Source organism: Euleptes europaea, chromosome 1, assembly GCF_029931775.1.
Source record: "Euleptes europaea isolate rEulEur1 chromosome 1, rEulEur1.hap1, whole genome shotgun sequence".
NCBI classification, from domain to species: Eukaryota; Metazoa; Chordata; class Lepidosauria; order Squamata; family Sphaerodactylidae; genus Euleptes; species Euleptes europaea.
In genome coordinates, this window is record NC_079312.1 from 131,192,319 (window position 1) to 131,217,981 (window position 25,663).

Consider the following 25,663-nt stretch of genomic DNA (forward strand, 5'->3'; position numbering starts at 1 on the left):
TACAGTGCATTGGAGTCTTATTCTTCTGGGTCAATTTTCTACTAAATGTAAAGAATCAGAATGATGTTGCTGTGGTGCTGGTTCCAAGATTAAGCAAGGAGAAATTTAAATTTTATTTTATTTTAAAATAAGTGTCCTACTTTGACAAACGTCCCCAATGGCTTACAGCATTCATAGATCATTTTCCCCCTCACACATCATACTAACTGTATTATAAAACAGGAAAATTAAAAAAAATAAAACCAATAAAAACAACAAATACCCTACAACAGGGAGGCAGTACTTATGTTAGCACTCAGCAGCCTGCAGTTTAAAAGCCTGGCAGAAAGGAAGGTTTTCATAGCTTTCCTATATGGGTCTGTGGAATGGATCTGGTGCATTTTCAGTGGGAAGAAATGCCCCCAAGAAGAGGAGTTGGGTCTTATATGCTGACTTTCTGTACCACTTAAGGAATAATCAAATTGGCTTCCTTTCCCCTCCCCACAACAGACACCCTGTGAGGTAGATGGGGCTGAAAGAGTGTGACTAGCCCAAGGTCACCCAGCTGGCTTCATGTGGAGGAGTGGGGAAACCAACCTGGTTCACCAGATTAGCGTCCACCACTCCAAACCACCATACCACTACACTACAAGGTGCTAGCACCAAAGTAGCATTTTGTGTGTGTATGTTAAGTGCCATCAAGTCGCTTCTGACTCATGGCGACCCTATGAATGAAAGTCCTCCAAAATGTCCTATCTTTGACAGCCTTGCTCAGTTCTTGCAAATTGAAGGCTGTGGCTTCCTTTATTGAGTCAATCCATCTCTTGTTGGGTCTTCCTCTTTTCCTGCTGCCCTCAACTTTTCTTATCATGACGGTCTTTTCCAGTGACTCTTGTCGTCTCATGACGTGACCAAAATACGAAAGTAGCATTTTACATGGAGTTATTGACCTAAAATCACAATAAGGACCATCTTCAAATATGCTGGACCCAAGTTGTCTACATCTTTACAAGACAACTCCAGTACCTTTAACTACCTTAAGCCCCACCTTGAAACAAATTGGTACCCACTGTGTCTCTTGTAGTTTTGGTGTAGTAATGTCCTTGCTGCTGTTATCAAAGGAAAAAGGCTGCGCTGCTGCTAGCTGAAATGGCTGTACTGTTTTTAATGTCAGCCCTATATAAAGTGCAGTCCTTAGAATTATTTTTCTAAGGGGAAAGTGTTCATTGAGAATGTAATTCTCAACTGGAATGGCTAATCTCCCAATTTAACAGTTGCTTTTAAAAATCACCCATTTTAAAGACAAGAAAAATTTATTAATTGTAAAAAGGAAACAACACACATAGGAAATAAGAACCTTAAACCTAAGCCATTTGGTTAATTTTCTAATCATGTTTTATTTTTATGTAGCAATGCAGTTAAGTCCTGAATCCTATATATCCACTGATATTGAGAACTACAGTTGTTACCAGGTTAATAATTCGGTTAGCAAAGCTAATAAAATCCTCTGTTATAAATTGCATAAGTTACATAATATAAAAATAGTCCTCTGAGTGCATAGAAAACTGCCAGCAACTGTGCAGTATAATCAACAGACTTAATGTAATATGTTATTAATATTATGGCTAACCAATACATTATCCCAGTTTCTCCCCCACCTATTGGATGCTTGTGAATGTCTTACTTCTGAAGGAACAACCAACAACATTTGGACACAAGAAAGCACACAAGAAAGCATACTTTTGCTTGAGCCCTCTGATTCTGTTCTGAATTGTGGGCTCCTTCTTTTGGAGTTTGTTCTTGAAAGGTGCTGCAAGTCCTACAGAACAAAAGCATCTTTCCCTTCAAGTGCTTCCATAATAATGGGCCGTGCACACTGATTTTAGACACAAATGTTTTGCAAAATCAGAATTAAGATGAACCTCACAGGATCAAGTTCTGAGCTATTCAAACCTCAAAAGGTATTTGATAGGTGAAGTATATGTTTTGTGAGCCCTGGTTCAACACCTGACTCAGTCAGTGGCAATACTTCCATTTTCTGGAATGAATATTAAATCCAATTTCCAAGGTATAGTGAGATTAAACCATCATAGCTGTGCAGCTTCTTGCCAGTGGCATCATCTATGACTCTTGGAATGAATCACAAAAGTGATGTGCTGTCAAAGACAAGTTCCACGAGCATCAAGCAATTTCTAAACTGTACTAATGTTTAAGGCCAGGGGAGGGGGGGGGAACGTTCAGAATTCAAGTCCCTGATTCTACTGGACATATTGTATTAGGTTCTGGATCAAGGATGGTGAAGACACTGATGTTAGGCATCAAAAGGACTGGCAAGCATCTCAAGTTTACTGGCACAACCTAAATTCAGAGATTCTTACATCAAAGTTGTCATGTCATACACAAACGAGAGTTTATGTATTTCAGCCACACACCCTTGCCAACTATACTGGATTGTCGCGAATCACTGCACTTGCTCTGTGGAGCTGTGGACTCCCACTGCCGTTGAACTTATCCCAGGGTTAAAGAGATGAGTTGAGATCTCTCGCTAGAGGATGTCAACTCATTTAAAACAAGAACAAAAAAACACTTTAACCCTCGAAACAGGTAAAACTAGGTGTAAGATCAGAGGCTATCTCAGAATAAATGATTGTTTAGACACTCCCGTTACCTGTTAGGGAAGTTAATGTTTTAGTCAAATAGCTGCTTTACCTATATATTATAAAGCAGTCAAACCACTATAATATCAAAACAGACTTCTTAACAATAGTAGTAGTTTCTCTTGACCATGTATTATAGACGAACACATGTAGGTTCTAATTTCAAATATATTGCCTAAATCAAGAGCTGTACATGTAGTGTGATTGTTCAAAATAACGCCATCAGCTCTGAACTCCCTTTCACAGGACAGCTCAATGTTCAAATTTTAAAATTCAGTAGCTTAATTGATTATATTAATTAATCTTGGTCATAGTTGGTCTTACAGGCATGTTAACCACCTTGCACCATGGATGGCCAATTACATTTGTCATGAAGCTTGTCCAAATATCTGAGAGAAGGGTGGCAGAGACGAAAAATAACAGTGCTGGGATACAGCAAATTACTCTTAATTAAAATCTTTGGAAACTAGGCAGAAACTGGGCAGAAGACAATTAACACACTTGTGGCCTCTCCAGCCATTGTTCTCTTCTGGCCAACAATACTGAGCAATAAAGACCCTGTTAGTAACACTTTGCTCTTGGCATTCTTGGTTGTTTTTAACAGACATATGATGGTTTCAGAAATACATAAGTACACAGAAGGCCCTGCCTTTCCAGCCCTCTCTTTACATGGTATAAAAAGGGAAAGGACTGCATTCAACATTTTGGCTCCATGGTTCTTTTCCTTTTCTTTTTTTAATCAATCCTATACAGCCCTGGTCAACAACTGCTTTGCTGAGGAGCCAGTCTGAAGAAACTGTACTTAGTGACTTTATAGTGTGATCCTATGCAGCCTAAGCCCATTGAAATCAATGGGTTTAGACTGGAGTAACTCTTCTCTTTTTAGGATTGCACTGATAGTCACTTGTAATCCCCTCTTTTTGTTTCCTTCACTTGCTCAAGCAGCAGGTAAGGAAGGGGAGAGGGTTACCTGCATGTAAGTGAAAGGCAAGCCAGAAAGGCGCCTCTATCCTCCACTTCCAGCAAAGCTCTTCTCTTCTTCCCTCCTCCCACTGCCTACAAAGGGGGGTGGATGGCAAAGAGGGCAGGGACTGGGAAACCAAGACTTGGCAGCTGAGCAGGAGTACATGACAGCCCTGACTTGTTTGGATTGTGTCCAGTAACTACCAGTGGGTTAACGCTACTGTGAAAGGTTTGATAAGATCTTCCCCCAGTTATTTTTGAAATCCATAAACTGAAGCAGATCACAAACTAGTATCCTGCACACAGATTTTCCCTGGAAAAGTTCACATGGTGATCCACTTCCAGCAGAAGGTCTTTTTCCATAGAAAGCAGTACAAGGCAGGCAAATTTCATGTGGGGTTCCTTAGTACAGGTTTAAGCTGTTTTTCAAAAAGGCAAAGCCTCATGAATAACAATCCTAACCCCAATGTGCAAGTTAGGAGCATGTGGACATTGAAATCAGCAGCTGAATAGTCTTCCTGTTGACTACCCAAGTGCCATCCAATTTTCAGTATGCATTTTTGTATAGTAATTTAACTAACACCCCCTACATTAGTACACAGAATCCTAGTTAGGTTTTTATTATTCAAAAGCATTATTCTGTTCCATGCCTTTTCCATATTTTTTTAAAATTCTAGGACCTGATAACAGAATTATTTATAAAGCACCTGAACTAGCGAGATGAGAAGCAGGCATGCCTATATGAAATGCAAGCAAGTCTTTAAAAAATGCATAGCAATTCCAAGATTTTATATAACTTTATCCTGGTATTAAAAATAATTTCACTATTTAAAATGCTACATGATTACTAGCAGGGCATGCAAAGCCAAATTTGTTTAGGTTGGCCTTTGGAGTGTAATCTACATGTTTGGGTTGTTTTGTTAGTGTTGTGGTGCTAGCCACATATTTTAATAGTTTTAACATTTTAATGTTAATACTTTATATTTGTAATTTGCTTTTACATTGTTTTTAATTCATTTATACTGTTTTAATTGTGTAAGTCGCCATGAGACCCTTTGGGTGAGTGTTGACTAAACAAAAATCTATAGGTAAATAATGTCAAGACCAGAGGATAATTTGAATAAAGGCCAAAGGAAATTGTGCTCCTTTCTTAGATGGGATCAGGCTGTGGAGTGCAGTTGTCACCTTAAACATCCCTCAGGAAACCTCCTAAGCGTAACCAAATAAAAACAAAATACACCCACCAGATACTCCCGAGAAGCAATCCTAAATTAGAAAATTACTATCATTGTCAGTCAATGCCTTATTTACAGCCAATGCTGTAAACAGGTTTCAATGTTTAACCTCAGCACCATTTGAAGAAATCACAGCTGATCATTAATTAGCACATTTGGAACCAGCCAAATTAAGCATTGTGCTTCCGTAAGAAACCCCAGCCTCACTCCTTAACAGACTGGGCAGTTGAAGCTGGTTCTTCCAACATCCTATGCCCCAGTGTGCCACTGGAGGGGATGACCTCTTCTGTTGCTGTCTCCAAGTTGTAAAATGTGCTGTTTTTACACCCCCTTCAGAAGCTTCTGACAGTCTGTCCCAAGGTTCCTTTCTCAGGCCCGATCCCACCACTTAACGCCATCAGCTTCTTGTCTCAGTAGGCATAAGCTGCAGGATATATTCATCCTAAACCCAAGGGCACCATGTAACTAATTCATCGATAGCAACACCTTGATTCATTATACCAACATAACCCTAGGTGAGAACCCTGATTTCTCCTTTCTCCTCCCCTCCTCTCTGGAAAAGTAGCTTACTCTCTTCTCAAGCAGCATGTCTTAACTCTAGCTAGATATATGAGGAGTATCTGCTTGTTAAGTATCCAATTATAAGCATTAAATGCAGTTCATGTTCTGTCCTTCTGTATAAGTGCTCCTGCTATTTTTTAATAAGTAGCAGTTATTAGAACAGTTTAATTCAAGTCTTTCCCTGAGAGCTTCTAACTCTGCAGCATTCCACGAAAGGGTAATTCCCTTGCAAGAAACGTTGCTGTGTGGAGTGACGGTCTTTTATCAGGGCTTAGTATCCTATCCATTATTTCAGTGCTGCTTGACACAAAAAAATTAAAATTAACTGCAGATACAAGTGTGACACCCTGATCCTCGAGCACATTTACCTTGAAGCAAGTCCTTCTGTTTTTAGCCTGAGACTGCTTCCAAGCAAGTGTGCTTCATAGGTTTACTCCCGTCTTCCAAGTCTGTAAAGTAGAATTTGAGGTTATTAGCCCTTACAAAATCCTAGGTTTATCAGTTCAATACTAGTGACAGGTTTTTCATTTAAACACTTAGTAAGTCAGCTTGGATGCTTTCTTATTATAGCAAGGCCTTTCCGTCAACGTCGGGGCACCGTTTCTGAACAGAAAGTTGTTGTTCTCGCTCATCATTAGAACCAGCTCCAGTTCTTGGAAGTCCTGAAGTCTTGCGATGTCTTTGTCCTTTAAGGAATGAACACAGTAAGTTCGAAGAAGTGCTTCAGGAGTCGCGCAGTATCTACCAACACAACAAGTCTTGCTCGCCTTTCAGCCCCCCGCCCCGCTTTTATACTATCTATTTAATTCTATGTTTTCTTGTTGGCCTTGAATCTCCAAGTGTCTGCCAAGTGCTGCTGTGCTTTGAGGCTTTTTACATGGAAAATGTGAACCACCATAGCAAAGAATCCAGACACAGAACTTCTGACCTAACTTGCTGCAGGCTGATGCTCCTGAAAGCACGGTATATTTATTAAGTGACAGCGATCCTAAGGTTACATTGGCAGTGGCAAAAGTTATCTCAGTCTTCATATCCCTTAAACAACAGATTTAGAATTATGCTGCTCAAGATTTATGAATCGAGGAGAGTCTAAGGGAGTAAGGAAAGAGAAAGGAAAGCATGGTGTAACGGTATAGCCCACACTACTTTGCAGCCCTGCAATAATGGATTTTCAGAGTTTGCCATAAGATGACACACCCAAAAAGTACAATGGGGAGGTGAATGGAATGGTATCAAATAAGGCTGGACTTCCATCCCTGACCCAATCTGTCTCACTTGTGCACCATATCCTTGCCTGGGTGACAAATTTGTAGCACTGATTCAGTTCCAGGAGCTGCATAGGCTCAGCCCCCAGTTAAGAAATCAGCTGTTCAAGAAGAGAGCAAACGCTGGTACTACTATCAAGCTAGACTTGGGCTACGTACAAACAGCCAGATCTAGGTTAGAGTCAGCAAGAGGAAGCAAGTAATCTGTGTTCTAGTTAAAGGTACAGTTAAGGAGAGTAATTTCACTCATAAACACAATTCAAATAAGTCTGCCATGCTAGGCTATTCAAAGGAAGCTGACCTTAAAAAACTGTGAAGCAAGAACAAGGCAGTGTGTTTACCTCTTGCACTGGGTGACACCTGTTTATCTCGCACTAAATCAGATTGAAAGGTAACTTGAGGGATTCTAGGGAGAGCTAAGGGCACATAGCGACTAGGGCAGGAATGTCCTGCTCTTGTCTTTCTTGAACTGCAAAACACCAATTCATTCCAACAAAATATTTGAATGGAGATCACAACAGTATGAAAGGTGTGTGTGTGTGTGTGTGTGTGTGTGTGTGTGTGTGTGTGTGTGTGTGTGTGAGTGAGAGAGAGAGAGAGACAGACAGACAGACAGAGAGAGAAATGCATTTCCTTCCAAGCGGTGGTGTTAATTTAAAAGGACATATTTAGAACTTTGTGTGTGAAGTTATTTGATGTTTAGCAAGGCTGGTGTGTGCAAAATGCTTACTGCTGATTAGCCCTGCTAGCTTTATAAACATGATGCTATGAGATCAGAAGTATCTGTAAACTTAAGTTGTAAGGAGAGGCTACTACTACACTGCACTTCTGAATATAACTGGACAGTTTAAATAACCATGCAGTGTTATAATTGGAAATGGGCTTGACTATTAGCTGCCAACAGCAAAATGCAAAACCAGCCTTGGTTACTCCTTCTCCAGGGTGACTCATTTGGGTAAAGGGCTTCAACGGATAAAAATGTCTTGACTCCAGCAAGGCTTTTGATAATGTTCCACATGACATTCCCACAAGGAAATGGGAGAGGGGTGAATACACCTCCAAGACACAGGGGCCTGGAAAGCTTCAAGATGTTCCAGGATGCTGTAAATTTCAGCCAGTGTTGTTAACAATTAGGGCATTGCTATCAAGGTGGGGTGGAGAAATTAAATGGCATCTGACCACAGGCATCTGCCCTAGGCCATCACTATTCAGGATCTGACTAATAGTTTGGATAAAAGAATTGCGGATGTATTTACATTTAAGATGTGGGTGAACAGTGAAGACATCTCTGGCCAGATTTAAAACCACCAAACTTGAAACAAAGTTTAAAAAGCATAAAATGTGCATCTGGGGGAAGGGGTGGAAAGAAAAACATGCAAGCCTTTGGAACTGCAAAAGGCAGCAAATCTGGGTTGCTGTGTTGAGCAAAAAGATGAGTTCTGCCCATGCAGCTGCTCACAACCCCCTAGGCAGGAGCATGAAGGTGAGAGGCATAAACTCAGCAGCTGTATGAATTTGTTTTCACAATAGAACACATCAAATGAGAAAAATCTGATGTACATAGGCCCTAAGCGATTTAGATCTGCCAGTTCCAAAGTTAGCACTTTGAACTGTTCAAGGGAGGATACGGACAGTCCATGCAATTTCTTGAAGGCAGATATCACAGCTCATTAAAAATATTTTTAAATAAAAAGTTGAAACGGGGGGTTTCAAGATTCTACTATGCAAACCATATCAGGTGCTCCTAGATGTGGTTTACAGACAACATTGTCTGATCCTAATTTATTGGTTATTGTATATAATAATTAAATTGGGTGTCAGAAAGAATGTGCTGAGGCAGGATTTAGGCTTCATAAGGGTAGGACACAACATCAGAGCATGAACAACAGTTATATTGAGTTCCTTTGAGCCCAGTTTCAGTTCTCAGGTATATTTTTTGCTCTGATCTAGAAACAGTTGCATGCAACACGTAGTAAATAAAATGGGGAGAAAAGTCATGCATAGTAGCCCTAAATAACATATGAGGACATGAGTTCCTGCAGCTTCAAACAAATGGATGGGAATGTACACATTCCTCTGAATTGTGCATGACCAGTAGGGAGTTCACAAATATTCCACGGGAGGGGGGTACACACTTATCTTGTCCCTGACAATCTGAATCTACTCATCCGTGTGGGTAGGTAAGTGTATTTGAGATCAGCAAAGGCCAGTGTCAAACTGTAATTGTAGAAGGGAAACAGGTATTCTTTAGATTAGCATCCAGTGCAAATCTCCATGGTGTGGCCATGCATTCAAATCCCCTGCTGTGTGAACAATTTAACTGGACATAACAGGAGCTGGATGGAGGCAGGCAATGGCAAACCACCTCCTTGCCTTGAAAACCCTACAGGGTCACTATAAGTCGGCTGTGACCTGCTGGCCCTTTCCACCACCAACTGGAGCATGAAAACTCAGTGGTACCATTTTTTAGCAATGAAGGGCCACATCTGTGACATCACAGAAAATTTAATATAGTTAAAAAGAAACTCTGCTGAATCCTTGGGACCAATTTCTGGCTTTTAGCCATGTATATCAGAGAATCTGATTTTTATTACGATATGAATTGACTTTATAAATTGATGTTTAGCACACGCCAAAGTTTTATTGACAGTGAAATCTGCAATTTGACGTTAGCATTAGCACCAAAATGTCAGCGTCAAATATGAACTTCAAAACCTGCATCGATCCCTGAGTGGGAAATTACATCCTTGACTTCATGTTTAACTGTTCCATTTCTGTGCAGTAAAATGCTTAATGCAAGTTTGTCACCAACAGAATCTTAGATGCAGCCTTTTCTAAGCCAGTGATCGTTATTAACACGCAACTCTTGCCACTGCTGTAAGTGGGTGTTGCCTAACAATACAGCTATCTTAAGTGACATTTAAATGCAGAGTGGGACCAGTATTACTTGTCATCTACTATGCTGAAGGTAACTAACCTGCAATGTATTTTGCCTTAGGCCAAAGCCCTCTAATTTTTGCTACTTTCCTAGGGACCCCCCCTCCTGCCCAAAGGGGGGAGGAGAGAATTATGAAACGCCTAGCAGGCCTCAGTGCATAGCTTCTGGACTACCTTCAGTTGGTGGATCGCAGGTTACAAAGGCCTCGCATTAAGGAATAAACAACTAAATTAGGATATGAAAAGATGAAGCACAGCTAAAAAAAAATTTAAATCTGAAAGTTCTTACCTTCCTTAATACTGTATTGGGAAGCTTCCTAATTTTCTCCACGTGTTCTGGATTCACCCCCAGTTCGCAGCAGCTCACTCGGAGCAGTTCATTGTAAGTCAGTTCCTGTCGGTCCAGTTCAATCTCAATGAAGTCATTCTCTGTAAGAGTACGGTTTTGAATTCTGACCTTAAGCACCAGTTCTAGGTTAAAAACACACACAAACACAGTACATATTCAATAGGAACAATTTTTTAAAAAGACATTCCTGACTCTCGGGCATTACTGTCCCCATTGAAGGGTCTGAGCCAAGCAGCTCCTAGGGCACTGACAGAGTTGCTGGGGCCTGGCTTGGCTTGCTTCTAGCTACCAGCATGGTGTAGTGGTTAAGAGCGGTGGTTTGGAGCGGTGGACTCTAATCTGGAGAACTGGGTTCGATTCCCCACTCCTCCACATGAGCGGTGGAGGCTAACCTGGTGAACCGGGTTGGTTTCCTCACTCCTACACATGAAGACAGTTGGGTAACCTTTGAACTCTCCCAGCCCCACCTACCTCACAGGGTGTCTGTGGTGGGGAGGGGAAGGGAAGGTGATTGTAAGCCGCTTTGATTCTTCCTTGTGGTAGAGAAAGTCGGCATATAAAAACCAACTCTTCTTCTGCTGCTGCTGCTTCTTCTACTGGTACCTGCATGAGCCCAACATCTTTCAGAAGAAAGAGTAGACTACATCTGCTACTGCTTGATCACAGGACTGCCCAGGAGCAGCAGGTGAGAAAACAGGGATGTAACTCCTGATCACAGGGCTGACCCTGTCTTAACCTGCAGGTGTTTTCATCTTACCATGCTTATAACAAGAACTGCAGTGAACAGCTACTATAATTGAGTTCAATTCAGGCAACTGCTATGAAGACTCTTGTGTATCATTTGGTGAAGGTGGTGGGGAGTTATCCCCAAGAAATGTTAATAGACAACCTAAATTTCTATTAGAACACTCCCATCAAATGGAATCAATGCAGTTAGTATCTAATAGTAATAAATGATACATTGCATGGTAAATTATTACTGTAGATACTACTGTTTATAGACCATTGGTATTAACTCCTATATATCTAGGGCAGCTATCATCAACTGTGGAAACAGAACCATTGTGTAGACACATCCACAGTCAACAAGAAACCTATTAAATTTCCCCTGTGGACCACTATATTTGGTTGGTCTTGATTAGCCTATTTGGGATGTCAGGAAAGAACTAAAAAATTAGGGAAAAGCTCTGCTCACAACCTGAGCTTGATCCCGACAGAAGTCGGTTTCAGGTAGCCAGCTGAAGGTTGACTCAGCCTTCCATCCTTCCGAGGTTGGTAAAAAGAGTACCCAACTTTCTGGGGGTCAAGGGAAGATGACTGGGGAGGCAATGGCAAATCACCCCATAAACATAGTCTGCCTAGTAAACAGCAGGGTGTGGCGTCAACCCATGGGTCAGTAATGACCCGGTGCTTGCACAGGGGACTACCTTTACCTTTTTAATAAACCCTCCACTCACAGGTATACCAAAGCACAATTTGTTCTCGCCGCTGTCACCTGAAGAAACACTAGAACAGCTTGAAAGTTCGTAGCTTATATCAGTTGAGGTTACCTTGCATGCTACTGAAGGGAAACGTTCCAGTGAAGAAAAAGGGCTGAAACGCTGGAACAGGTCTGGCACAACAACCATTCTGTGGCTGAGCTTCAGGCTGTTTGGGTGCAGCTGGAGCAGAGAGAGTCCTACTTGGAGGAACAGGAATTTGGGGAACGTGACCATTCTGGACTACAGGCTCTGGGCATTCTGCAGGGGAAGCTCTAGACAAGTCCCCCTCAGACCCAGCAGGAGAAGACTTCTCGTGTTGTAACACGGCAGTGCCAGGCGCCTGGACTTGAGGTAAAGACACGGGACAATCCTCGTTGTGCTGTTCTGAAGAAGGGGAAAGTGTCCCATTCAAAGAGGAAGAGGAGATGCTGGTAGTGCTGCTGCTCATGGAGTTATACACATAAGGGAAAGGCGGGTTAGCCAAATAATTAGGGAGAATGGGCAAGGCGGAGTCTTTCTTCACATTCAGCAGTTCATCAGCGTCTTCTGCAGGAAAAGACAAAGACAGACAAATTCTTGCAAAAGCCACTTCTGATAAAGAATACTGAAGTTTGGCTAGAATATGGGGGTGAAGATGTCCCAACATAGAAGGTGGATTTTTGCCAACCAGCAAAAAATAAATAACAACTACAAATGACAATGAATGACAGATCATCAACCATATATACGCTGTTTGTACATTTCTTGTGATAATGCAAGTAGTGCCTGTGAAATTACAGATCACAGAATCATAGAGTTGGAAGGGACCATCAGGGTCATCTAGTCCAACCCTCTGCACAATACAGGAAATTCACAACTACCTCACACACACACACACACACACACACACACACACACACCTCCAAGATCCCTGGCCAATCTGGCCTGGAGGAAAAATTACTTCCTAACCCCAAAGTGGCATTCGGCACTACCCTGGGCATACAAGAAAGGTCCACGAGAGTCAAACACTGATGCAAACCTTCCTGCCCTCCCTTTCATGATCAGCCTACAGTCATAGAATCAGCATTGCTGACAGATAGCCATCTAGCCTCTGCTTAAAAACCTCCTGGAAAGAAGAGCCCACCCCCTCCCAAGGAAGCCTATTCCACTGAGGAACCTGTCTAACTGTTAGAATGTTCTTCCTAATGTTTAGCCGGAAACTCTTTTGGTTTAATTTCAACCCGTTGGTTCTGGTCCGACCTTCTGGGGTAACAGAAAACAACTTGGCACCATCCTCTATATGACAGCCCTTCAAATACTTGAAGATGGTTATCATATCACCTCTCAGTCATCTCCTCTCCAGGCTAAACATACCCAGGCTAAACATACCCACTTGATTCTTTGTTTGTTATGGAGTGTGCCTCTTCAAGAGCAGATGTGAGCATATGCAAAGAAAATCACCTGCCCAGTTACTGTGGAAAAGTTACTAGCATGTAGGAAATCATGAAGTTGGAGTGCCTTAGAGATGAGAACTCACAGGACATCAAGGATTTATATACAAACGTTATTGGTTTTAGCAAACAACTATTTTTTACCTTGCAGGTGTTTTTGGCCCTTTACAACTCAAAACCTTATGTATGGCGTTTATATTCCTAGCAGTCCTCTTTTAACCTAGAAAGCCTATGTTATCTCTCAAGTTAGAACTTTTAGAAAGATAACACTTATTCGTTGATAAAACAGTACACTTGACCACACCTGAGCCTGTCAGACCACTGGTTAATCAAAAGCTGTATGGTCTACTGTGACTGGCAGTGGCTCTCCAGGGTCTCAGAGCCTAAAGTCTTTCACTTCACCTGCTACCTGATCCTTTTAACTGGAGATGCCAGAGGTTGAACCCGTAAATTTCTACATGCAAAGCAGGAGCCCCATGGCTGAACCACTACCTACCCCAAACTTCTCAGTTTGTTTTGAAGGTGCTAAAAACTTTAGAAAATGTAGTTGTAAAGTCAATGAAGATGAAAACAAGCTTTAATTAACTGTAAATTCTAGGGCTACTTCAGGATTACAGTGTGTGCATAATCTTGCTTAGGTACAGGTCTGTTTCTAAAAATTTACATTGAAGCAACATTCCAGCTAAGAAATTTGCAGCAAAGTGAGAGTCAATCTCTATCAGGAAGAGCTGTAGGAGACATCTCCATAAGCAAGTTAGAATTTAGTTCCAGAGGGATTGGGGCATAAATTTACATTGTAGCTGAGAGGTTAGAGCTTCTCGTCTTTATGAAAGAACTGAAATTACCATTTAAAAAATATGTTTACATGACATCTAAGATTTCCCCCTTGAAACAGAAGAACACTGGATTCTGGGACCTGTACTGTTTTGTGTATTCATGCAGTTTCTTTATCTGTAGTAGTTTGCATAGTATTGTATATTTCATATATAAAATTTCTGTAAGATTATTTTATTAAAATAATATTTACATATACAAATTCAGTCCATGTGTTTTGGGTAGTAATACAATTTTGCATTTTTGGCTTTTTTCTTTTCGTTTGGAGAAACAAAGAACCAGAGTGATGTAGTGGTTAAGAGTGTTGGTTTGGAGCAGTGGTCTCTGATCTGGTGAACCAAGTTTGATTCCCCACTCCTCCACAAGAGTGGTGGCCACTAGTCTGGTGAACTGGATTTGTTTCCCCACTCCTAGACTGGGTAACCTTGGTCTAGTTACAGTTCTCTCCGAACTCTCTCAGCCCCACCTACCTCACAGAGTGTCTGTTGTGGGGAGGGGAAGGTGATTGTAAGCTGGTTTGATTCTTCCTTAAGTGGTAGAGAAAGTGAGCATATAAAAACCAACTCTTCTTCTTTTTTGCCATCAAGTCACAGCTGACTTAATGGTGACCCCTAGTGAGGTTTTGAAGGCAAGCGATGTTCAGAGGCAGCCTGCCATTGCCTGCCTCCACATCATGACCCTAGTATTCCTTGGTGCTTTCCCATCCAAATACTGACCAGGGCCAACCCTGCTTAGCAGTCAAGATCTGACGAGATCAGGCTAGCCTGGGCCATCCAGGTCAGGGCTTTGGGCTTATCAGAAAATTAGTATATAGTCATTTGGCAATGGTAGTAAAAAGTTAGACATTACATTTTACAAAGATATATGAATTCATACATCACAACATCATAATTACACTTTCCCCTTAGGCCTATATGAGATTACATTTCTAACACACTTCCTCATTGCAGAGCAATCCACGTTCACATTACTTTTAATTCCAACACGAGAGAGATTGTAGAAAAAAATTGCAAGAGCCTCTTCTTTCTTGACTCATTATGGATTCTAACAGGGACAGGACCATCAGCATTCCAATACCCTTCATGGTTATAAGAATTAACTAATCAATTTACCTCCCAGCATCTCCTTGATTTCCCTCTTGGATGTCAAGTGGGCTGGTCTTTCTTCTTTAACTGTGAGAATTTCCTTATCGGCGCCAGCACTGAGAAGGTATGATACCACTTGAGCGTGGTTGCGTTTGCATGCCCAATGCAAGCAAGTCCTGCACAAGGCAAACAGAAGAGCCAAGTAAAATTACCATTCCGTACAATTTAAATTCTTCCTATTAGTAGGGCTGCCACTGAATGGCTCCAAAATAAGGAACACACCATGAGCCTATAAAAACATGTGTAACTGACATTAACGGTAATGTATTAGACTCCACTATCCTCATCATATAGGAAAGTTGCTTTTTGCAGTTATGGTGCATCTCTTATTTTCCATGATTATTTCTGCAACAAATAAATAAGGAATAATTTCTTGAAATGAGGAACAGGTAGAAGCCTACTTATGACAGCTTTAACAAAGGATGTTGGTCACCCCCATTCAATCCAGCAGTTTGCTATATTTTCTTACATCTTTTCATATTTATAGGTGACTATGGTGACACCTAGTGGCACAATCTTTCTATGCAGGCAAGCAAAACCATGCTTTGATATTGCAAATCACTGTGCTTGAAAGTTCATTAAATTATTGTCAAAGGCTTTCACGGTCAGAGTTCATTGGTTCTTGTAGGTTATCCAGGCTGTGTGATCGTGGTCTTGGTATTTTCTTTCCTGACGTTTCGCCAGCAGTTGTGGCAGGCATCTTCAGAGGAGTAACACTGAGACACTGTCCTTCAGTGTTACTCTTCTGAAGATGCCTGCCACAGCTGCTGGCGAAACGTCAGGAAAGAAAAGGAGACACTGTCCTTCAGTGTTACTCCTCTGAAGATGCCTGCCACAGCTGCTGGCGAAACATCAGGAAAGAAAATACCAAGACCACGGTCACACAGCCCGGATAATTCATTAAATTAATCTTCTCAACTTTCCCCAACAATTCTAAACATCTAAACCAGGACATCCAAACATCTGTTAGATGAAGCACAATTTTTAAAGTGAAAACTGGAGACAAAAGTCACTCTTAGACCCTACTTGTAGTGTGTGTATAATTATGCCACCAATTTCATGAGTAATTAATAAAATTAATTAGTGAACCCAATTTGACAAATACATTTACCCTTTCCCAATAGTATCAGTTTGAAAGATGCATTTACACTGGATGCACAACAGATAAATTGGTTGATAAAGGCATGTCTTATAAACAGAACTATAGCATCCCAGTGCATTTTTATATAGATGTTGGTAATCTGGACTATTCTTTTTTGTTGTTGTCGTTGTCAAATCACTGCTGGTTTATGGCAACCCTGTAGGATTTTCAAGGCAAGAGACATTCTTGGAGGTCTCCCATCCACATACTCGCCAGGGTCGAGGCTGAGTGTGTGTGACTGGCCCAAAGTCACCAAGCAAGCTTCCATGGCAGAGTGGGGTTTCAAACCTGGGTGTCCCAGATCCTAGTCCAACACTTTAAACACTACACTATGCTGGCTCTATTCTAGTACAAGAAAAAAAAAACCTAATATTTACTACCTTTTTCTGTTTTTAGTGAGTATATTGGGGAAACTTATACGCTATCCCAACTACCATAGTAAGATGCAGCAAAATCACCCATCTGCCAAGGAGCCTGCTCTCTGTGTTTCTATATGAGTCACTCTTCTGAGCATACTTGGAAGGAAGCAAGCCTGGACAAATGACTTATGCAAAGATGAACACCCTCCTCAGAGGCCATTCTGCTGTGTCTCTGCATCAGAAGTAACTAATAACAGTTTCTAGGAGATAATCAAAAGCTCCGGTGAATCAGAAATAGCCATCTATAAGGAAGGGTATCTGCTATATCTCTGTACGAGTTATTGCTCTAGTCATGTCTGTTTCCACTGCTTGAAGGTGAATATTGTGGCTGTCTCTCTGAATTAAGAGAGGCTGGATTATTCAATCAAGACACTCATATTATTTTGCAAAACTTTGTCACACTTGTATCCTTCCTTTCCTCCAAGGAGTTCAGGGCAGAACACATGAGATTGCCCCATTTTATCTTTAGAGTTGCCCAATTAGGCTGGTTAAAATGAAAGGTCATGATTTGCCCTAAGAGCTGGGCAAAGATTCAAATCCAAGCCTCCCTGGTATAAATTGACCAGCCTCAAATGTTCCATTCTTGAGCATGGTGAACAGACGGGAGCCGGACAATTTCAAGCTTTCCTGGATGAACCAAACAGCCCATTCCTGAGCCCTGCAGTGGCAGGAGATGGTGGGGCTGAGCTCCTGCCAATGCGCTTCCAATAAGGTTTCCCAGCTGCTGCAAGGCGAAAAAACAGCCTTTTAGAAAATAAAAAATAGAAAATGGGGGGGAATAGTCCCATTGAAAACAGCCATGCTGCAGCAACAAAAAGCAGGCACAGCACCGCTGTTTCGGAAGGGGGCATTCCTGGGCTGGAAGGGGTGAGAAAACTTACTAAAATCAGCTCCACCCCCGGGAACCCCCCCCCCCCAATGCCAGCGCCGCAGTTCTCTTCCAGGATTTAGGTTTAGGAGAGGCAGTGGCGGAGGAGCCCCGTGCCGCTCCGCAGTGCCCAGGAACCGACAGAAATGCCCCCGTGCCAGCATAAGTGGCTCTTATTCCATGATAAGTGGGCACTTATGCTGGCGCAGGGGTCACGCTGGCTCCACACCACTTTCAGCCCCCAACCTCAGAAATGGGCTGACATTGTTTAGATTTCCAATCTGTTTTTAGCTCTGGTTATGGGACTAAAGCCTTGACCTGGATGGCCCAGGCTAGCCTGATCTCGTCAGATCTCAGAAGCTAAGCAGAGTCAGCCCTGGTTAGTATTTGGATGGGACACCAAGGAAGTCCAGGGTTGTTATACAGAGGAAGGCACTGGCAAACCACCTCTGTTAGTCTCTTGCCTTGAAAAGCCCATAAGGGGTCGCCATAAGTCGGCTGCAACTTGATGGCACTTTACACACACACACACACGGGACTAAAACAGACTCGGTCACCTTGGTGGATAACCTGAGCCACGAGTTGGACAGAGGAAATGCGAGCCTGTTGATTCTCCTAGACCTTTCAGCAGCTTTCAAAACCACTGATCGTGGCATTCTTCTGGTCCATCTTTCCAGCTTGGGACTGGGAGGCACCAGTTTGTGGTGGTTCTGGTCCTGCCTGGGGGCCAGGTTTGAGAAGGTGGTGCTGGAGGACTGCTGCTCAGCCCCTTGGCCTTTAGCCTATGGGGTCCCACAAGGTTCCACTTTGTCCCCGTGCCCTTTAACATCTACTTGAAACCTCTGGGTCAGGTCATCCAGAGGTTTGGGTTGGGTTGTCACTAATACGCAGATGTCACTCAGCTCTATCTCATGTTGATGGCTGATCCCAGGGAGGCTGTAGAAACCCTGTACTGGTGCCTGGAGGCAGTGTTGGAGTGGATGAGAGCTAATAAACTGAAGCTTAATCCTGACAAGATGGAAGTGCTACTGGTAAGAGGAAGGTCTGATCTGGAATTTAAGGTGTTGCCTGTTCTGGGCAGGGCTGCATTAGGAATGCCAGCCTCCAGGTGGGACAGGGGGATCCATCGGAATTACGGCTCATCTCCAGACTACAGAGATCAGTTCTCTTGGAGAAAATGGATGTTTTGGAGGGTGGACTCTATGCCATTGTACCCCACCCAAGTTTCTGTCTCCCCCAGACTCCATCCTCAAATCTCCAGGAGTTTCCCGGCCTGGGTGTGGCAACCCTACCCCGCCCCCATGCAACCCTAGGTTGCACTGTCCTTGAAGGAACAGGTCCATAGTCTGGGGTTGTTCTTGGACTCAGACCTACTGCTGGATAAATATGTGGCAGCTGTGGCCAAGAGTGCCTTTCACCAACATTGTTTGGTTAGCCTTTCCTGGGCAGGAAAGATCTGGCCACTGTGGTGTGTGCACTGGTTACATCTAGATTCGATTACTGCAATGTACCCTATGTGGGGCTGCAACATACCTGAAGGACCACCTACTGCCTTATGAACCTACTTGACCAATATGGTCAACTTCCAAAGCCTGTCTTTGGGTGCCCCTGCACTCTGAGATTAGGCGGGTGGAAGCCCAGGACAGGCCCTTCTCAGTCTGGAACTCCCTCCCCAGAGAGAGACTCTTCTGTCCCCTTCTTTTGCCATCTTCTGCCAGTGGCTGAAAACTTTTTTGTTTGGTTTGGTGTTCCCTCAGTTCCCTCCTGCCTGCCCAATGTTTTAATTGTTGTTTTTATGTCTTTGTATGTATTTTAGTTCTGGTTTTGTTATAATGATGTATTTCTTGTAGGTTTTAAATATGTGATTTCATTATGTATGTTCTAAAGATGTGTATTTCTTGTAGGTTTTAAATATGTGATTATGTATGTTCTAAAGATGTGATTTCATTATGTATGTTCTAATCTGTTAGTTGCCTTGATGGCTTGGTGGCACTTCTGTGGGCAGAAATGCCGGGTATACATTTTTGTATTTTTTTTTTAATGAATAAAATAAATTCAACACACTTTCCAAAGCAGCACATAATAATATCATCATAATATCCTCAGACTCTTCTCTGGTCTTCTTTAACGAAAATTAATCTGACTACAAAAAGAGAAAGTGTGTTTGACAGCTGGTGTGGTATAATGGTTAGTGTTGCACTAGGATGCAGAAAACCCAGTATTGAATCCCCACTCTGTCACGGAAGCTTTCTGAGTCACCTTGGGCCGATCACACACTCAACCTAATCTACCTCACAGGCACGTTGTGACGATAAAACAAGAGGAGAAAGACTTTGGGTTCCCATGGGGGAGTAAAGTATGGTATAAATGAACTAAAGAAAATATACGACTACAATAATACATAAAAACTCTTTGAGTTATAAAAATATTCTCTTTTGTAAATATGTGTCTAATTGGGATTGAATCTACTGCAGTTCTAGTCGATGAAATGGTCACAGGAATATGAATCATTTAACAAACATTATGATTGCTTTTTCTTTTATTTCCCAATTAATTTCGTACACAGCACTGATTTTGAGATTGCTGATAGTTTACTGAGATGCCCATTCAAAGATCTTGAGTAATGAGAGCTAACTGATAACTTAACATTTTATATAGGTAGGACTTTTCTTCTTTCTTCTCAAAGTTTGTTATGCCAACAGTTAATTTTATCTGCTACTTGAACATAAGAAGAGCCCTGCTGGATCACACTAGTGGTCCATCCAGTCCAGCATCCTGTTTCACACAGCAATCAACCAGCTGCCCACATTTAATAAAACAGATGCACAGCTTTGTAAAACCTTTCTGCTTTGAACAAAATAGTCTCAAAATATTTTTGTACCACATGCAAATCTCAATTTATTTCAATCTTATTAAAACGAATGGAGCAAAAGTTTTTAAAAAAAATAAAAACTGAAAAACATCACTAAAACTTTGTCTGATCTCCCTGTTTCCCCACAATTGTGAAAGAATAAAAAACAAGGCATCCGTTTCAACCAAATCATATCAAAGTTAAGAAGAGTGCTTAAATGGAAATTTCCTGGCTTCTGTAGCAACAGAATAGCGGTAGAGAATTCCGTTTCTTCGATAATATCACAAGTATTTCGTGGGACAGTAACGAACAAGTTTAAAATGTCATTAATTCACTTTTAATCCTTGTAAAGGGCAAGAGTCCAGTAGCCCCTTAAAGACTAACACAAATATTTTCTGGCAGGGGAGGAGCTTTCATCCCCTGCCAGAAAATATTCGTGTTAGTCTTTAAGGTTCTACTGGACTCTTGCCCTTTTCTCTGAAGAAGTGAGCTGTGGCTCACGAAAGCTCATCCCCTGCCAGAAAATATTCGTGTTAGTCTTTAAGGTGCTCCTGGACCCTTGCTCTTTTCGACTACTGCAGACAGACTAACACGGCCACCCACGGTGAATTAATCCTTGTAAGGAATTGACAGCAGGAAGAAATATGTCTCACTTGTCACAAACCATGCAAATACACCCCCAAGCAGACACCGCCCACGTAACCCACTAGCTCAGTGCTTACCAGCCATTGATTTCATTCTGGGAGTTCACATTCACTCCAAATCCCACCAGCCGCTCAACTTCTTCAACATCCCCCAGAGCGGCGGCTTCCCTCAGTCTCTCCTGGAGTTCTTTTTCTTCCATCGCGGTGGTCATCTTAAATGGAGCTTCACAATAAACTTTGGGGGGGGGGGGTCCTCAAACCGCTGGCTACGATGGGGGCCGGCTCATTTTCGGAAAGCTCGTCCCCCGGAGGCGGGCAAGGACCCGATAACCCCGAAAGAAAAAAGCCCACCTCGCCGCCCTTTCAAACCCCCATCTCCCTCGCTTCGAGCTGCTGTCCGCCCATCAAGCGCACTTTCACGTCTCCGAAGGCCATTTTTCCTAATTGCATAGTTACTGTCGGTCTAGACGGGCGCCGTTCCCGTCTCCTCAGGGGGACCCTATTAAGTGCGACAACGGCGACCGCGATATTTAGTTCCGACCAACGGCGCTGCGCGCAAAGGCTCAGCGCGCCGCCTCGGATCTATTAGGAGGGGGAGACCGACCGGAAGTCCAGGGGCCCTTTGAAGGCTGACAACAAACTTAATTCCACCGTAGGCCTTCCGCTCCAAATGTTCCAAGTCTAGACCCTACAAGAAATGATGAAACTGAACTGACCCTAGAAGCTAAAAGGACTCAACTGAGGCTGTCGTATTTTGGTCACGTCATGAGACGACAAGAGTCACTGGAAAAGACAGTCATGCTAGGAAAAGTTGAGGGCAGCAGGAAAAGAGGGAGACCCAACAAGAGATGGGCTGACTCAATAAAGGAGGCCACAGCCCTCAGTTTGCAAGATCTGAGCAAGGCTGTCAAAGACAGGACATTTTGGAGGACTTTCATTCATAGGGTCGCCATGGCCATTTATTCATGGAAGGTTTTGCATTGGATTTGCCACTCTTTAGATGCACTTTTTCCCCATCCGTATTCTCAAAACTCAACAATAAGCCGCCATGCAGAGTTTTGAGAATACTCTGCTCTGGTTAGACCTCACCTAGAGTATTGTGTTCAGTTTTGGGCACCACAGTTTAAGAAAGATGTAGATAAGTTGGAACGTGTCCAGAGGAGGGCAACAAAGATGGTGAGGGGTCTGGAGACCAAGTCCTATGAGGAAAGGTTGAAGGAGCTGGGTATGTTTAGCCTGAAAAGGAGAAGACTGAGAGGGGATATGATAACCATCTTCAAGTACTTGAAGGGCTGTCATATAGTGGATGGTGCTGAGTTGTTTTCTGTTACCCAAGAAGGTTGGACCAGAACCAATGGGTTAAAATTAAATCAGAAGAATTTCCATCTAGACATTAGGAAGAATTTTCTAACAGTTGGAGCGGTTCCTTAGTGGAACAGGCTTCCTTGGGAGGTGGTAAGCTCTCCTTCCCTGGAGGTTTTTAAGCAGAGACTAGTTGGCTATCTGTCAGCAATGCTGATTCTATGAACTTGGGCAGTTCATGAGAGGGGGGGCATCTTGACCATCTTCTGGGCACGGGGTGTGTGGGGGAGGTAGTTGTGAATTTCCTACATTGTGCAGGGGGTTGGACTAGATGACCCTGGTGGTCCCTTCCAACTCTATGATTCTATGAAATGCTATGGGGACATTTTAGTACACAATAAAATGTCTATTTCCCACTGCACCATCAGCATTTTGCCTTGTCTTCTTTCATATTGGTGAGTGGTGCAGCCCTTTTGTTCTATTGGCAATAAAATTAAACCATTAAAAACAATAACAATCCTGTGATAAGACAACCAGCAATACATACAAAGTCAACTAAAAACAACTATAACTGCTGCAGCATTTCAAACTAAACAGAGCTATTATAGCCAAATAAGAAAGAAAGACAGAAAAATCAAACTAGATCAAAATCAGCCAACTTAAATAAAAAAGAGTTGAATGTGTGTGTGTGTGTGTAAGTTTTAGCCTGGAACTGAAAAATGTTGTTACCACGTACAGGGAGCAGAGGACATTCCAAAGTGGTGGTTGTGGGGGGACTGAAAATGTCCTATCCTTCATGATCACTCCTATGTTTTGGAGGTGAGATGCTGAACTACTGCTTCGGTTAGTACCAGTTCCCTGAGGCACAACTACTACCCCTCCTAGTATAGCACTGCTAAGCTACATCCTCCATGATGTAAAGCTGCCCTCTTATTATTACAGTTACCAATTTGTGTTCTTTAAACAATTGGCATTTTAAACTCAGTGCTGCTATGTATGTGTATAATGCCCCGGCAAAGCAACAATACTTTAAAAAATGAAGGACCCACAGGTAAAGTGTCTGTAGGCTCGCACAGAACATATTTTTAAAGAAGATAACCAGCTACTGTTGTTAAAAACGTAATATGCAATTCAACTAATTAATAAAGTTCCACTAACGACAGCTAGCAACTTTTAAAATATATGCAAAAACAAAGAAACTCTGTTGCTCCTGTTCTCAAGGGAACCAGTTTTGATATGTGTGTGTGTGTTTTAAAGTAGGATAGTAGCAAAAAAAAACCTGCACAGTTTTAATTTACGTGAGGCTTTATATTCTTCTCCTTTGGTGGCTGGCCTGTGGAACAAAATTCCAGATGAACTACACAGTGCAGGCCAGCAGGCAACCCTACATCTCATCCTGATCCTAAAATCTTGTTCCATCTGAACTGATCTTAGAAGAGTTGGTTTTTATATCCCACTTTTCTCTCCCTTAAGGAGTCTCAAAGTGACTTACAATCACCTTCCCTTCCTCTCCCCACAACAGACACCTGAGGTAGGTGGGACTGAGAGAGTTCTGAGAGAACTGTGACTGGCCCAGAGTCACCCTGCAGGCTTCATGCAGAGGAGTGGGGAACCAAACTTGGTTCTCCAGATTAGAGTCGCTGCACTTAACCACTACACCATGCTGGCTTTCTTACTATGTTTTATTAAATGTATTCTAGTGTTCCCTAGACTTTTTATAACCTGGGCATATTTTCTCCTGAAATAAATCCAGAGACACACTTCTTTACAGCCTTGGTAAATGCATTGCAACATAGGGATAAAAAAAATCAACTTCACATATAGATTGATGGGATGCTAACTGACTGTGATTATCCAAGAAAAAGATCTTGGGGTCATGGTATATTGATCATAGAATATAGCTGAATAAAAATATCAACAAAGTATGTAACAGTGGTAGAGGCAAATGTCACGTGTGGGATTACTGGAGATTGAAAGTAAAGCTGTCAGCATTATGAGGCAGACTTTTTGCAATTCTGATCACCAGAGGGATGTAATAGTGCTGAAAAAGATGGAGAAAGACAACCACTGTGTACAGCAGGGGTTTCCAACTTTTAAGAAGCCTATGGGCATCTTCTGACACACGGTGGTGGGCACAACCACAACATTGCAACTGTGTAGGGTTGCCAACCTCCAGGTAGTAGCTGGAGATCTCCTGCTATTACAACTGATCTCCAGCCAATAGAGATCGGTTAACCTGGAGAAACTGGCCGCTATGGCAATTGGACTCTATGGCATTGAAGTCCCTCCCCTCTCCAACCCCTGCCCTCCTCAGGCTCTGCCCCAAAAACCTCCCGCTGGTGGTGAAGAGGGACCTGGAAACCCTACAACGGCAGGAGGTGGGCCACAAAATGTACTCTATGGGAGGTGCAGCCAACCACACAGAGCGACAAAAAAGAATAAATTTTAAAAACTACACTATGAAAGAAGTGCCAGAGAGCAAATAAAACTGACACTGTAGTGGCAGCTGTCACTGAAATGTTATTTTAATCCACATGACCGATCATATCTGCAGTGGGAAAGTGGAAGCCCCGTTGGACAGGAGCTCACCTGGCCCCACCTGTTTTCTACAAACACTTAGTAGGTACCAGGAAAGGTGTTGGCAAGCGCCATGGCACACCCAGGCACCACACTGGGGACCCCTGGTAATTGGTATGTTTCTATATGAGCTGTTTTGCCTAAGGAAAAATGAGTAGAGGAGATATATTTATAAAATGATGCATGGTGGGAAAAACAGATTTTTCCCCTTCATACTACTCTAGATCTCAGTATCAACCAATGATAGGACACTAGGGTTGCCAGATCCAGGTTGGGAAACTCCTGGAGATTGGGGGGTGGAGCTTGGGAAGAACAGGGACCTCATTGGGGTACAATGCCTCATTGGAGTCCACCCTCCAAAGCACCCATTTTCTCCAGGGAAACTGATCTCTGTAGCCTGGAAATAAGCTGTAATTTCCTGGGGGCTGGCATCCCTACAGGTAGGGTTGCCAGGATGCTGGGATTGGCAGGCAATTGCCCACCCATTCAACCGGGCACCTTGGAGTGGCGATTGCACACGCGCATGGGATTGCTGCCCCCGCCCCTCCCCAAAAACCTCCCACTAGAGAGGGGGGACCTGCAACCCTACCTATAGGGCACAGATTCAGGACACAAAAAGAAAGCATAATAAACTAACTTATGGAGTTCATTGCTACAGAACGCAATGGCTACACGTTTTAAAAGATTAGAATTTCAGAGAAAGTGGAAATGCAAGCATTTCATAGGCTGATGTGCTGGGATTGTTTCTGAATACAGATGTGTACTTTAAACTACTTCGAGTCCAGTTGTTTCCTGGCAGCGTTGGGCTCTGGAGTTACACGAACCCGTGTGTACTTCTTCTCCAGCAGTATTTGAGGAATATTTAATTTCTAGCGATCTGTATGTTGCGTGAGTCTATGGAAAGCTTGAAGAAGAGAGGAATCATAGAGTTGGAAGGAACCACCAGGGTCATCTAGACCAACCCCTTGCCCAATGCAGAAAAATTCACAACTACCTCCTCCCACCCCCCCGCCCCGGGCTTGAAG

The 25,663-nt window shown here is 42.7% G+C and overlaps 1 protein-coding gene across 1 annotated transcript; it reads right to left on the reverse strand.

Moving 5' to 3' along the window:
- Window positions 1–5,852: 5,852 nt before the first annotated feature.
- Window positions 5,853–20,971, reverse strand: LOC130482282 (ankyrin repeat domain-containing protein 40-like). The gene is made up of 6 exons (XM_056855007.1): window positions 20,838–20,971; window positions 14,804–14,952; window positions 13,260–13,262; window positions 11,497–11,973; window positions 9,887–10,068; window positions 5,853–6,081 (listed from the first exon to the last, which is right to left on the reverse strand). The coding sequence occupies exons 1-6, from the start codon at window positions 20,969–20,971 to the stop codon at window positions 5,932–5,934; spliced, it is 1,095 nt and encodes a 364-aa protein (XP_056710985.1). The 3' UTR covers window positions 5,853–5,931.
- Window positions 20,972–25,663: the final 4,692 nt, after the last annotated feature.